The 14,659-nt window shown below is 45.5% G+C and overlaps 2 protein-coding genes across 2 annotated transcripts in view; one reads left to right on the top strand and one right to left on the bottom strand.

The window, feature by feature from the left end:
• Positions 1 to 14,659, bottom strand: part of LOC135388272 (uncharacterized) — a 363,678-nt gene that overhangs the window by 67,997 nt on the left and 281,022 nt on the right. The gene's annotated exons all lie outside the window — the stretch shown is intronic.
• Positions 1 to 14,659, top strand: part of LOC135390018 (uncharacterized) — a 49,850-nt gene that overhangs the window by 9,274 nt on the left and 25,917 nt on the right. Inside the window, exons 7-8 of the mRNA XM_064620042.1 lie at positions 756 to 950; positions 13,722 to 13,923. Coding sequence (XP_064476112.1) covers positions 756 to 950; positions 13,722 to 13,923 — 397 coding nt within the window. The remainder of the gene's footprint in view (positions 1 to 755; positions 951 to 13,721; positions 13,924 to 14,659) is intronic.

The raw sequence follows: 14,659 nt of genomic DNA, 5'->3' as shown, positions 1-14,659 counted from the left end.
AAAACGCCACACACAATTTAGACAAACCCTTATCCCAAGCAGCACAATGTACTGAAAGTCGAGTGCAATAGGGGTGGACGGGTAGGTGGAAGACCTTGAACGAACTGGTGAAACTAAGGAACATTGATAAGACACATACCGTCCACCCCTATTGCACTCGACTTTCGGTACATTGTGCTGCTTGGGATGTTTCACGATCTTTATTTTGTTTTCTGTTTCTTTTTTCTTCCTTCTTTCCTTTTCCTTTGATCGTGCTGGGCTCGACTATTGCCCTTCACCGGTACGATAAGCGCTGATGTGCTGTGGTGATGCGCAAAGCTCTTTGCAAGCAAAAACAAAAATAAAACGATGATCACGAAACACACTGCGATAAGGGTTTGCCTGACTCCCGAACTTGCATGTCCGTGAAAACGTGTCAATGAAAAGATGGCTATGAAGCAAGCGAGCTGCTGAACTGTCAGCAACCCATCCGTGATGCTCGGTGCGGCCTTGAGCAGACTGCTCGTTCTCCCGAACTGACCTCCAATTTTGTACTCAACTGTGTCTTGTTCGTTCCCTCTGTTGTGCATATATTTCTGGTCTGCGAAAAAGTTTTCAGCTGCGGCTGGCAACAGCGACTCGCGGTTTTACATTATGCATGCTGCAAGTCCAAGTTTGGTTCGTCCGATTTCCTTAACTGTTCGCTTCAATCCGGCATATTCGGTAGTTGCTTTCTTGCGGAAACGATTCGCTAAAACACCCTTTCCTATCCCTAGCCGACAGCTACGCGTCACACCTGGAAAAGACGACGACAGAGGAGCCTAAGGCTATTGCCCCCGATACGACCGACGACAAAAAGACCATGGCCCCGGATACGACCGAGGAGAAGACTATGGCACCGGATACCACAACTGTAATCCCGACTTCCGAGAACACAATACCAAGCAGTACTACTGTGACGAGTACGACAGGTATGCACGCTGTTCATCTTAATGTTAGAATTAACATTTCGTTGAGCCTGGAATTAGACGTGCAGTCTAGTAACACACGAGTGCTACAAAGACGGGTATGAGTTGTTACAAATGTAAATAAGTGATCATCTGGTACAGTAGAATTTAGCGTCAAATGATATGGGACCGCAAAAACGTCACCGACAAGTTGCATAAAATATCGTCGGTGCGCAATGAATCACAATAATAAAATGTGTTTGTAAGTGCTGAAACGTCGCGACACGCCAGTATACTGGCCCTAGATTTTGAACTTTTCGCTATCCCGTAACGCTCGCTAAACGCTCGTGCTCCCCGGTTGACGGCCAATGCACGTGACGGAATGAGCGCGCAAATTTTGAAAAATGGTTATAACGATCGTTATGTACAGATCAAGATTAAGCGCCTGGGACAGCTGCTTCGGCCTTATGGGCCATCATCAGCAGTACGCACGTTTGAGCGGGTGGTGTGAGAAGGTCACGTAGCATGTGATTACTCCCGTCAGGGTGCGCTTACACTCCACTGAAAGTCCAGTGAAGGCCCAGTGCACTGGGCTTTGAGTGGTGAGTCGCTCACCCTGACGGGAGGAATCACGTGCTACGTGACCTTTTGACACCATCCGCTCAAACGTTGCATGCCTGCGTACTGCTGATGAAGGCCCAATAAGGCCGAAACAGCTGTCCAGTACTGGCATGGCGACGTTTGAGCATTTACAAACATATGCTATGCGTTGAAAATAGACCAAAAGCCAGGGGTCATGATGTTTATTACCGAATTCAACCTCCCCTTGTTATTTTACCAACCACCACCGCTTGCACAACAAATAAAAACAAAAGATAACAAGAAAAGGACGTTTCGACGCCTATGCGGGCGTCCTCATCATCTTTAAAAAACGTGAAGGAACTGTTCATGAGAAGGGAAAACATTTCATGAGAAGTTCATGAGAAGGCAAAGGCCTTTAAAAGGTTTTCCCTTCTCACAACACAATGTGAACACAAAAAAAAAAAAGTTTCTGAGCAGTACGTCCCCGCGCTAACGGCACTTGAAAACGAAATTTTCGCAAGGCAATTTTCCAACTGGGTTCTCGGAATGTGACGGGCCAGATAAAAATAACAGTGTGTAACTATATTGGGCAATATGCTACCACTACGTGCTCCAACGAAACTAGAAAAGTACCGTTTGACTTGCGTAAGCAGATATATATATATAAGTTGAAATAAACGAATGCGGTTGACCACGAAAAATAAAGGTATTCAATAAAGATCAGAAGTGGAGACGGTGCTTCTACAGGATAAGGAATAAAAGGGGGACTTTATTAAAAACTAAGGGGGGGTATTCGACGTTTCGACAGCAGCGCTGTCTTCAACAGGAATGGGATACTATGGTGACGCAAGACAATTGCAAAGAATGAGAGGGGAATATGTACAAGGAGAGAGGGCAGCACACGTGCTTTGTCAAACAAAGGTAAAGGGGTACAATGAATCATAGGCAGTCAAGTTCTTCGCTGGAGGGCAATGATTTCCTGGGGTGACCAACCGGGGAGTCTGAAAGAGATACAAAAGAGTGTATGTATTCTGAGAGAATTAGGAATTTAGGTTGCGAACTGTTGAGAGGACGCCGGGGTCCTCGTTGACCTGGCTTTTAAATTTGTAGATCAGGAACGATTCTCTTTGTTCTCTAAGGCGTTGGGATGGAAAACCCGATTGCAGAACGAAAATGGCTATGTCGTTAATTGAGTGGCCGGGTTTACTAAAATGTCGAGACACTGGCAGATTAGGTTTCTTTGATACGTCGGACCTGTGGTTGTTGAATCGGATTCGGAAGGATGTAGCTGTTTGACCGATATATTGGGCCTTGCACTCATTACATTGAAGGAGATAAAGGATGTTAGAAGAGTTGCAGTTAAATAGACCATTAATTTTTGTGCGATAGTTGGAATTTGTGCTTTCTACTCTGGTACCAGTTTGCATTAATTTACAGATCTGGCATCTGTGTTTCCAAACACAGCCCCGAGCCGATAAGAATTCTTCGGTAAACCTCACTATTAGCTTCAACGGTTATGCCCCGGACGTAAACCGTATACTTAAACGGCACTATGCAATCCTCACCCAATCTGATCGTATGAGTCAGGTGTTTCCGGAACCACACCGCGTTACTTATCGTCGAGCAAGGAACATCCAAGACAGACTTGTGAACGCCAAGTTAAACAAGTCCTCGGAACACAACGGTTGTCAACCATGCAACGGACGCAGATGCCAGATCTGTAAATTAATGCAAACTGCTACCAGAGTAGAAAGCACAAATTCCAACTATCGCACAAAAATTAATGGTCTATTTAACTGCAACTCTTCTAACATCCTTTATCTCCTTCAATGTAATGAGTGCAAGGCCCAATATATCGGTCAAACAGCTACATCCTTCCGAATCCGATTCAAACACCACAGGTCCGACGTATCAAAGAAACCTAATCTGCCAGTGTCTCGACATTTTAGTAAACCCGGCCACTCAATTAACGACATAGCCATTTTCGTTCTGCAATCGGGTTTTCCATCCCAACGCCTTAGAGAACAAAGAGAATCGTTCCTGATCTACAAATTTAAAAGCCAGATCAACGAGGACCCCGGCGTCCTCTCAACAGTTCGCAACCTAAATTCCTAATTCTCTCAGAATACATACACTCTTTTGTATCTCTTTCAGACTCCCCGGTTGGTCACCCCAGGAAATCATTGCCCTCCGGCGAAGAACTTGACTGCCTATGATTCATTGTACCCCTTTACCTTTGTTTGACAAAGCACGTGTGCTGCCCTCTCTCCTTGTACATATTCCCCTCTCATTCTTTGCAATTGTCTTGCGTCACCATAGTATCCCATTCCTGTTGAAGACAGCGCTGCTGTCGAAACGTCGAATACCCCCTCTTAGTTTTTAATAAAGTCCCCCTTTTATTCCTTATCCTGTCTCCACTTCCGATCTTTATTGAATACCTATATATATATATATATAAAGAAAAATAGCATACGCTCTTTGGCTGCACGTTGAACATATGTTTATAAGTCCCAAACGTCGCCACACCAGCATTGGACAGCTGTTTCGGCCTTATTGGGCCTTCATGAGCAATGCGTAGGTGGGCGACTTTTGAGCGAGTGGCGTCGGAAGGTCACGTGGAACGTGATGTCCTCCCGTCAGGGTGAGTGATTCACCTCTGGAAGCCCAGTGCGAAGCCAGTAAAGTATTAAATGAAGAAAAATAGCATACGCTCTTTGGCTGCACGTTGAACATATGTTTATAAGTCCCAAACGTCGTCACACCAGCATTGGACAGCTGTTTCGGCCTTATTGGGCCTTCATCAGCAATGCGTAGGTGGGCGACGTTTGAGCGAGTGGCGTCGGAAGGTCACGTGGAACGTGATGTCCTCCCGTCAGGGTGAGTGATTCACCTCTGGAAGCCCAGTGCGAAGTCAGTAAAGTATTAAATGACGGGAGGACATCACGTTCCACGTGACCTTCCGACGCCACTCGCTCAAACGTCGCCCACCTACGCATTGCTGATGAAGGCCCAATAAGGCCGAAACAGCTGTCCAATGCTGGTGTGGCGACGTTTGGGACTTATAAACATATGCTCAACGTGCAGCCAAAGAGCGTATGCTATTTTTCTTCATTTAATACTTTACTGGCGTCGCACTGGGCTTCCAGAGGTTGGGACTGGGAAAAAAGATAATCAAACGGCCACGAAATTTTACAGATGTTGCAAAAAAAGACGCGGAAACAGATTTTAGGGAAGTTACAAACCCTAGTTTATTTCATAGGGAGACGTTAAGTATAATGGGCAAGGGGTCGACGTTTCGACAGTGGCACTGACTTCGTCAGGACAAAAGATGCCTAGGTGGTTACAGGTTACTTAAATAGGTTTGGTACATGACGTCATAATCGGTAGGGGCACGCCACAGGCGTTTGTCAGTGAGTCATATTCGGGAGCATTCCAGAAGGTCAAGTCCGGGTGGTGATGTCATTCGCCGTAGGTCACTGTCCGCTTTGGGGAAAATTCCTTGGCAGGGTGAGCGCTGTTTCGAACTTCGCTGAAAAAAAAAGAGAGAAAAGAAAACAGAAAAGAAACGGAAAGGAAGGAAGTGTGGCTCATCTAGGCGGCCAGATTTCTTACCGTTGAAAGTGCTCCCAGATCTTCGTTAATGATTGATTGGAATTTGTAAATGACATAAGATTCGCGTTGTTCCCTGCACCGATCTGATCTAAAATTTGACTGGAGAATGAAAAGTGACACATTATTTAGTGAATGACCTGGTTGTTTGAAATGGCGAGAGACCGGGAGGTTTGGCTTTTTTGTAACGTCAGGTCGGTGGTTGTTGAACCTGATCCGAAATGATGTTTTAGTCTGACCTACGTATTGTGCTTGGCACATGCCGCACTGAATGACATAAATGACGTTAGATGGATTACAGTCGCAGTCACCATTAATTTTGACGGAAAAATTGGATTTGGTGCTTTTAAGTACTTGGGTGCTTTGCATTAATTTGCATATTTTGCACCTGCGACCATCGCACGGGTGGCAGCCGTTTCCTGGATGCGCTGCTTGGCTAACCTTAGAGCTAACTTGATTATGTGCAAGTTGCGCGCGCGCCTGTAGGTTACTCGCGGTGGCTGAGGGAAAATTTGTCCGATGCGCTCCGATTGGAGAAGGATACTATGGTGACGGTTTAGTATACTGTTAACGCTTGGAATATTGCTGCTAAATGTTAAGATGAGGTTTACGGAACCATTATCTAACATGCGTTTGTGGTTTTGGAACATGGCTTTGCGATCAGCTTTGCGGGCTTTCTTTAGTGCGTCGTCAACTAAACTGGGTGGATATTGACGACCGATGAATGTTTCCCTCAGTTCAGCTAGATTTCTGTCCAAGTCATCGTCACTCGAACAGATGCGCCTGTATCGAAGTGCTTGGCTGTAAGGGATGTAAAACTTCGTGGCCGTTTGATAATCCTTTTACCTCAACCTCTCTGTCTCTGTATATATATATATAAAGAGGGGAGAAAAGAGCGTTTTTCCCCCTCTTTATAATTCACTGGCTTGCACTGTGGCATTGAGGGGTGCTCAGTCACCCTCCCAGGTGTATATCGCTCGCTGAGTGACCCATGGTTTGCCAATCCCGAACGATGCGCAGCTACCCAGGGCTGACGAGCCGCAAACACGGCGAAACACGTGTCCCCTGGTGCTGTCGCATCGTTCCATGAGTATCTATGTATATATATATATATATATATATATATTAAAGTGAAATAATAAGACTTGGACTACAGATTACAGGAACGTTAACAAAAACTAATTTATTTAATGGGCAATTTAACACATAGATTAAAAAAAGAATGGTCGACGTTTCGACAGTGGCACTGTCTTCGTCAGGACAAAAGAGGTACAAGGGTTGCATATTGCTTAAATAGGTTTCCTGGGTGACGTCACAATCGGTGCAAATATGCCACGTGGCAGTTGTCTGAGTCATATTCTGGAACATTCCGCAAGGTCAAGTCCGGGTGGTGATGTCATCTTTCTTGGGGAGCCAGCTCAGGGTGAGCTGTACTGAGACCATAGCTGAAAAGAAAAAAATGAAAATAAAAGGGAAAAAATGGGAAAGTATATCCCATCTAGAGGACCAGATTCCTTACTGTTGAAAGTACACCGGGATCTTCGTTAATGATTGATTGGAATTTGTAAATGAGGTAAGACTCGGGTTGTTCCCTGCCTCTATCGGAGCAAAAGTTTGATTGAAGAATAAAAAGGGCAACGTCATTTATTGAATGACCAGGCTGGTTGAAATGACGAGAAACAGGAAGATTTGGCTTTTTATTAACGTCCGACCGGTGGTTGTTGAACCTGATCCGAAAAGATGTTTTGGTTTGACCTACGTATTGTGCTTGACACGCGTTGCACTGAATGGCATAAATGACGTTGGATGAATTGCAGTCAAAGTCTCCATGAATTTTTGACGAAGAAATTAGAATTTGTGCTGTTAAGCACGTGGGCACTTCGCATTAGTTTGCATATTTGACATCTGCGGCCATTGCACGGGTGGCAGCCTGCCGTCGGACTTGATGGTCGGTTGACTTTGGAGCTGACTAGATTATCGTGGAGGTTTTGCGAGCGCCTGTAGGTCACACGTGGCGGTTCCGGGAAGATTTGTCGCATGCGCTCTGACTGACAAAGAATACCGTGGTGGCGATTAAGTATACTGTTGATGTTGGAAACATTATTGTTGAATGTTACAACGAGGTTGACGGAACCATTGTCTGATTCGCGGTTGCGGTTTTGGAACAGAGCTTTGCGATCTGCCCTGCGGGCCTTCCTTATTGCGTCCTCAACTAAACTGGGTGGGAATTGGCGACTGATGAATGTTTGCTTGAGTCTATCCAGCTTTTCTATCCAGATCACTTTCGCTGGAACAGATGCGTCTATAACGAAGTGCGTGGCTGTAGGGGATAGCAAGTTTAGTGTGCCGCGGGTGGCAACTCTTGAAAGCTAGGTACTGCTGGGAGTCCGTAGGTTTACGGAACAGGTCCGTAGTTAGGACCCCGTCCGTTAACTTTACCTGGACATCTAGGAAGTTAACAGTTAGAGCTGAGTAAGAATGGGTGAATTTGATAGACGGATGTGCTTGGTTAAAATTGCTAATGAATATATTCAGATCGTCCTCCGAATATGGCCAAACCATAAAGATGTCGTCCAGAAAACGCTTGTACAACGTCGGCTTTTTCTCGCATTGTAACAGAAATGCCTCCTCCAGATTACCCATAAAGATGTTTGCATAATTTGGTGCCATCTTAGTGCCCATAGCCGTGCCACTGACTTGCAAGTAATGTTTACCATCAAATTCAAAGTTGTTATTTTTCAGAATAAGGTTAAGGAATGTGAATAGAACACAAGGGTCGTATGAGTTGTCGGCATATTTTAAAAACGCCCTTTGAGCTGCAGCAATGTCATCTTCGTGGGGGATGTTGGTATAGAGGGAAGAAACGCCTAGCGTGACCAGCAAACTTGAGGGAGGAGGTTGGCACTGACTTAATATTTCCAGGAAGTGATTTGTATCTTTAATGTAGGATGGAAGTTTTGGGGGTATATATATATATATATATATATACAGAAGAAATAAGTTCGCACAGAGCACCACCAAAGGAATATTTTCAGATGACTTCATTTAATTCATTTTGAAATTACACAGACACGACGTTTCGAACGGTGGACCGTTCTTTTTCAAGTGAAAAGATATAATGAGTTGGTCAAACAGAAAACACTCACTTTCGTGTGCTTCGACAGTGGCGGGGGAAGGGAAATCGCAGTGCGTTGAGGTTGCCGAAGGGAGGTCATAAATTCTTTGTGCGGGGTCCTGTCGAGTGTGTTTCGCACGTGGGTGGGGGTTTTGGGGGGGGGGGTCTTTCCCTAAGACGCATTTGTGTGGAAATGACTCGTTTGCGTCGCGTAAACGGGTGTAGCTTCTTGTTGTGTTGTAGGCGTTATTATTTCTTCATGTTTTTCACAGTGGACAGCGATCCCGGGTGTTCGTTTAGTGCCGGATTGAATTTATGTATTAGAAATGATTCCTTCATTTCACGATCCCTATCGCTCTTGAATCCGGATTGTAATATGGCAATAGAGAGTTTCTCAATCGCATGTTCTGGAAGGGCCATATGCTTAGACAGCGGGAGTTCCGGTTTTGTTTTGGTGTGGGACTTGTGGTTGTTGAGGCGAATTCTGAATGATGTGCAGGTTTGTCCAATGTATTGAGCTTGGCATATGGTGCAATGTAGAAGGTATATTACGTTTTGAGTCCCACAGTCAAAAGTGCCATTGATATGGAATTTGAAGTTTGTGGTGGTGCTGGTAACCTCCCGTGCTGACAACATGAGGGGACAAATTTTGCAGCGGGGTTTTTTGCAAGGCCTGCAGCCAAGGAATTCTTTTTGTTCCCTCGTGACTTTTGAGTTCACCAGTACGTCCCGTAAGTTTCGCGGTCGTCTATAAACAATCTTGGGAGCCTCTGGGAAGACTTCCCGAAGATGTTCAGATTGGTGCAGAATATTGAGATGGCGTTTCAGAATGGATCCGATGCCAGCTACATTTTGATTGTAGGTTAAAGTTAAGCTCGGCGCGCAGTACTCATCGGTTTTTGAGGAAGCTGTGGGCTGGTTGGGACCTAAACGGCGAGCTTTTTCAATTGCGTCATTAACGACATCGGGAGGGTAGTTGCGATTGGTGAATGCGTGCCGTAGGTCACCTAGGTTTTGTTCGAGGTCGCTGTCCCCTGTGCAGATACGCCGGTATCTGCATGCTTGACTATAAGGTAGAGAGAGTTTGCAGTGACGGGGGTGTGAGCTATTAAAGTGTAAGTATTGCTGACTGTCAGTTGGTTTTCGGTACACCTTAGTTTCCAGTGATTGGTCCCTGACTGTTACTGTGACGTCCAGAAAGTTCGTAGTTGTGGTCGAATAGTGGTGGGTGAAATTAATGCTGGGGTGCGCGTTGTTGAAGTCCCGAATGAATTTCAGTAGTGAACTCTCAGTGTTGTCCCAGATTATGAATATGTCATCGATATACCTCTTATAGAGAAATGGTCTGATGTGGCACCGCGACAGAAAACATGTTTCCAATTTACCCATGAAGATGTTCGCGTAGTTTGGGGCCATTTTTGTGCCCATAGCTGTGCCATTTATCTGGACGTAGTGTTGGCCATTGAATTCGAAGTTGTTTAGCGTTAGTATCATTTCCAATAGTACCTTCAGTGTGGCGCTGTCCACGTGGTAGGGACTGTCCGAAGGTGATTTCGTGTAGGCTTCACACACACCCGGTTACCTGATATCGTAGCCGTTTTCAGAACAAAAATTCGTTCGATAGATCGTCCGCAAAAAATTCGTGAAGGAACCCCATTTTTATCTTTATTTTCTTCATTGCACATCTTCGGAGACACGTCTTTCCTTCCCTCCCAATGTGAGAGGGTGAAGGAGCACACTTCCGCCTCATGCGTCGACAATGAGCTTTAACTTGCGGGAACAAAACAAAGCAAATGTATCGGGTGACCCTATCGGAACTGCCTTTATCCTGCCCTTTCTTTGAATCTTTTTCCGGGATGCAAGAGCCGATAGTGTGCTCTTTCACCGTCTCATATAGGAGTTGAAGGAAAGACGCGTCTCCGTAGATGCGCAATGAAAAAAAATAAAGGAAAAATGGTGTTCCTTCACGAATTTTTTGCGGACGATCTATCGAACACATTTTTTTTTTCTGAAATCTGCTACGATATCAGGTGACGAAGGGAACAGATGTTCTCATTGGGACAACTTCGTAGCTTTTATAATTAAAAAGTTAATTAACGATTTTTAGGTAATTAGAAATTCCACGGTTGCGCAACAGATGGCCAAGAACGTCCGCCGTCCCAGAGATGACAGAAGTGAAAACAGGATGTCTATAGCCCTTAGTTTTTAACGAAAAATCTGTATAGAAAAAAAAAGAAAAGGCACCCTGTATATATATCTTTTCCTTTTTTGAGACACGTGTTGGTGCGTAAGGAATACCTCAATCCCCAATCAATGTGTTGAATAAAGCACTGAAACGCGCCCCAGGACACAGTATGTCACATGCATGTAATCAGCCTCCAGTGCCGGGCTTTCTCGAACCACGGTTAGTACGGTACGGTACGGTTAGTTGGTACGGTATTAGTACGGTTTTTGATGTGTCAAAGTTTTCACTGCAAATACGCATGATCTCGCTTTGGACACAGGAAACAGCAGAACAGACGAGCGTCAGGAGGGGGACTACCATCTCGCATACCCTTGGATATCTGAGCCGTTTTCTTTCCAATAGACAACGATGTTCGCTTCGGCGCAAATGGTGTTTCAAAAAATGGGTCCCTAGTTGTTGAACTCCATCATTCCATGTACAGCAATGCAGTGTTCGGGTATGCGCGCTAGAACCCTTCGTTGTCAACCCATCAGGCCCTCAATCTTAAGGTTTTCCCTAGCACACATACAGATGTATCTTGGTGCTAGGATTTGACAATCCACGATTCACTGCAGTCTTTGCTGCGTGCCGCTTATCAGTCTCGCCGCATGCCGATTTCTAGAAGCGTCTACACCGTAGTCGTCCTTGAGGTGGCACGAACCACAGAAGCTTTTCTTATTTTTGTACACTGGCAGCATGTCAGTCTGTGATGTAGCGCACCTTGGAGGAAAAGGAAACTGTCCTCGCGCATGTCAAATAATAGTTTCCTAGTTTCCCAGGAGCACATAGTGGAAGCATTCTGCAATCGAATCACACAATAGTGCTATTTTTGTCTGGACCTCCACATTCCGGCAACCCAGTCGAGAATTGCAAAATTTGCACAATTTTCGTTTGAAGTGCCGCTAGTGCGGGAGGGCACACTGTTCAGCGAAAAAGGAAACTTGTTTTTTCTTGATTTTTTTTCTTGTGTGTATACCTGGAACGCCATATACCATGGAATCTTGCTTATCTTACCGGTGAATTCCAAAATGCAGGCGGTAAAAATTACGAACAATGAAAATAGCGTCCTATTAGAGGGTGAGAGAGAAAGCTTCTTTGCAGGAGGCGCGCAAGAGAGTGTCGCATCTTCCAATCACATCTGGAATCTTCCAAATCACATTTGGAAGATTCCAGAGAAGATTGGGTTATAGAATTTAGCACGAACCAATTACTCGTGAAAGTGTAAGATGCACTTTTCCCACTCTGCGTAACTTTCCCTTATTCTGAAGAAGCTTTGTTGAATTTGTTTTTCCCCGAATTCCGGCTACAAATGAGTACGTTTGCTATTTAAATAATATTGATGGATAATATAAAGTCATAACACACAAAAATGCAAAATGTAACAAGAAAATCGAAGTATAGCTGCATATACCATCCTGAAAACGACTTCCGCAGCTCCCTTATGATTCTCGCTTGAGAGATACTCGGCAAAGACCTTCCCTGTTTTGCCAGTATGAAAAACAAACAACTGAAAATCGCTTGGTTTGTGCAGCTTCTCTGCCCATGTAGGTCCATGTAGTGGATACCTGTTGCAAGAAGGACAAAACCAAGCAAGGTAATGAATCTTAGCTGTGGGCACTGGTAACATCTTGTCAGGAATCAACCAACGAAGCAGTAAAAAGCCAGCTACAAAGTATACACATACCCGCTCCTAATAATTTTTTTGATTGGGTGTTAGCGCCGCGAAGCAACTGTGGCTATGAGCGACGCCACTCCTAATTCAAAGAGCAGTTGTGAAGTGAAAACGTCTTACAGAAACAAACAGAAGGTCAGCCGAGGCAAAAAATTATAACAAGTAGGTTGAGGTGAGATGAGGTGAATATATTTAAGAAAGAAGGGTGAGGTGAGGCGAGGTGAGGAAGTTAGTTTAGAATGAACGCTGAGGTGAGGTGAGGAAAAAAATGTTCTGGAAAATGTTGAGGTGAGTTGTGGAGCATTTTTCAGAAACAAATTGAGGTGAGGTGAAGAAAAACATCTGTGACGAAAATTGAGGTGAGCGCGAAGATTGTGAGGGCATTGGCCCACCTCTCCCTGCACAGAAATCCGAGTCCATTTTTAAGCGGGGTGCAGTAAACCTCTCTTCCAGCCAAGTTGTGACACGTGGTGCACTTTGTATTGTCATCATGTATTTGTCGTTCTTCGCATCACTACAGCCCACCCATAGAAACACGTGAAATATAATTTCGCGCTCTTCGTTCCTCTTCATACATTAACGATGTTATTTCATGATGCTTTCCAATTACTGAAGGGAAAGCGCGTGTTAGACGGCAGGCCGACGCTTTCGATCGCTACTGTCACATCACGCGAATACATAGGACTTGTGGAGGGAGACAGATGAAAGACCGGTAAGAGAGGCACTGCACGCGGTGTCAAAGGAACGTTATTGTCACATACAGCGGATAGGGTGACACCGAAGGGGAGCTGAATGAGTGAGGCAAGACTCCGAGGCTCTCAGAGCGCTTCATGACTGCGAATGGAGGGTGGCCAGGCACCTTGCCTATCTCAGAAAGATGGTTTTCCAATATTAAATTCGATTCTGCTATCTCACACTCGCCCAAAATCCCCTATTCTTTAAAGGGGCTAAGGAATTAATTTTAAGTAAGTATTCGTCTTGTACATAGTTGTAACTACGACGCCGTGCTGCAAATGTCGCACAAACTGTTTCCTCAGGAACAGTAAAACACAGAAGCGCGTTTCTTCCACGTTAGGTTTGGTGGACAGGTTATGCTTTGATGTGCAACATTGCGGCGCTAAATTAGCCCGTAACCGCAGCAAATGCGGCCACGACATTCACGTCACCGAGATTACGAGGTCTTTTTTTTTTCTTGTTAGCGCCGCGAAGTAACTGTGGCTATGAGCAGCGCAAAGACGCGGACAGATGGAGAGAGGACAGCAGGGAGGAGTGGGGGACAGGGGGTTAATATGCGTCCTGGGCCGACTTCATGGGGAACTGTGCCGACATTCGTCTGGAAAAGCTTCGGAAAACTCAGGGGAAACCTGAGATAGCACAGCCGGCGGTAGGATTCGAACCCACCACCTTCCAGTCTTCAGGACGACCTTCGCTACCCCCAACGAGCGGGCACCTTAGCCCACTCGACCATACCGCCGATTGTGAGGTCTCTCGGATGTCTCTCTTCAACTAAGCGGTTGCCCCTTAACATAATTACTACCGCTATCCGACTTATCTAAAGATATGTAAGTAACCACTACGCATTACGCATTTTAGACGTCTCGGAGAAGTATCTACTCTGCACAATAAGCTACGTGGATGAAGGTATCAAGGATCTGGACGGTATCTGCGATATCCTTGTCTGCGACATTGCTGCTGAAGAAATAGGCAGCCTCGAGTTATCCGGCAATGCTCTCGCCGTAGCGGCATTTGCGAACTCCACCAACAAGACAGAGGTCGGACTGAACTTCGTAAACCCGTAAGTTAGTCAGGCAAACATGATCTTTTCAGGTGTACATATATTTAGATTTTTCGGTTGGTGACATGCGGTAACATGTGCTGAATAGGCCCCGCAGCGATTGAGTTATACTCTAGAGAGATTTATGGCTGCGCGCATCCTTTCCCATTAGTGACGTGCAGGTGTACTGGGCCTGAATATCTTCCACCGAATTACAGAGAAACAGACTGTTATTAATGACCAAGGAGTCGAGCATTCCTCCCAATTTCACCCCCACTGAGTACGACATAAGAACCACCTTCAAGGAGGACACTCGGTACCTGCCCAGCTATGTCCAAGCAGCTGGTAATACATAAACGTAACATAGAGCATACTGCATGTCAACGGCAACGCTGTATCGTGAGAATGCAAAAAAGCGTTCTAAATTGTTGACAGTCTTCTTGGGAATTACACATTAAAGGCGCAAGAAATTCAATATGGAGTTCGAAAACCGACAAGGGACCTCAACCATCACCCCTGTACAGTCTTACTGCGTGACGTCAGCAGACGCACGTGGCGTCAGCAGTTGCGCGGGAGCACCCGTAGGCTCCCACGTGCCAGCGCAGACTCCTCTGCGATACTGCTAGGGGGCTTACGCCGCGATGGCAGACGATGACCGCGACTGCTCCCGAGTCACCTGATCGGCTCTCTCATCCGGGCTGCAAACGCTAGGAGTGTCGTCGACTGCCCTCGTTCACTTACGGGATTTTGGAAGGAT

This window comes from Ornithodoros turicata, chromosome 3 (assembly GCF_037126465.1).
Source record: "Ornithodoros turicata isolate Travis chromosome 3, ASM3712646v1, whole genome shotgun sequence".
In the NCBI taxonomy this organism is placed as follows: domain Eukaryota; kingdom Metazoa; phylum Arthropoda; class Arachnida; order Ixodida; family Argasidae; genus Ornithodoros; species Ornithodoros turicata.
The sequence above is the reverse complement of the archived record's forward strand: the minus strand, read 5'-3'. Positions and strand labels throughout refer to the sequence as shown.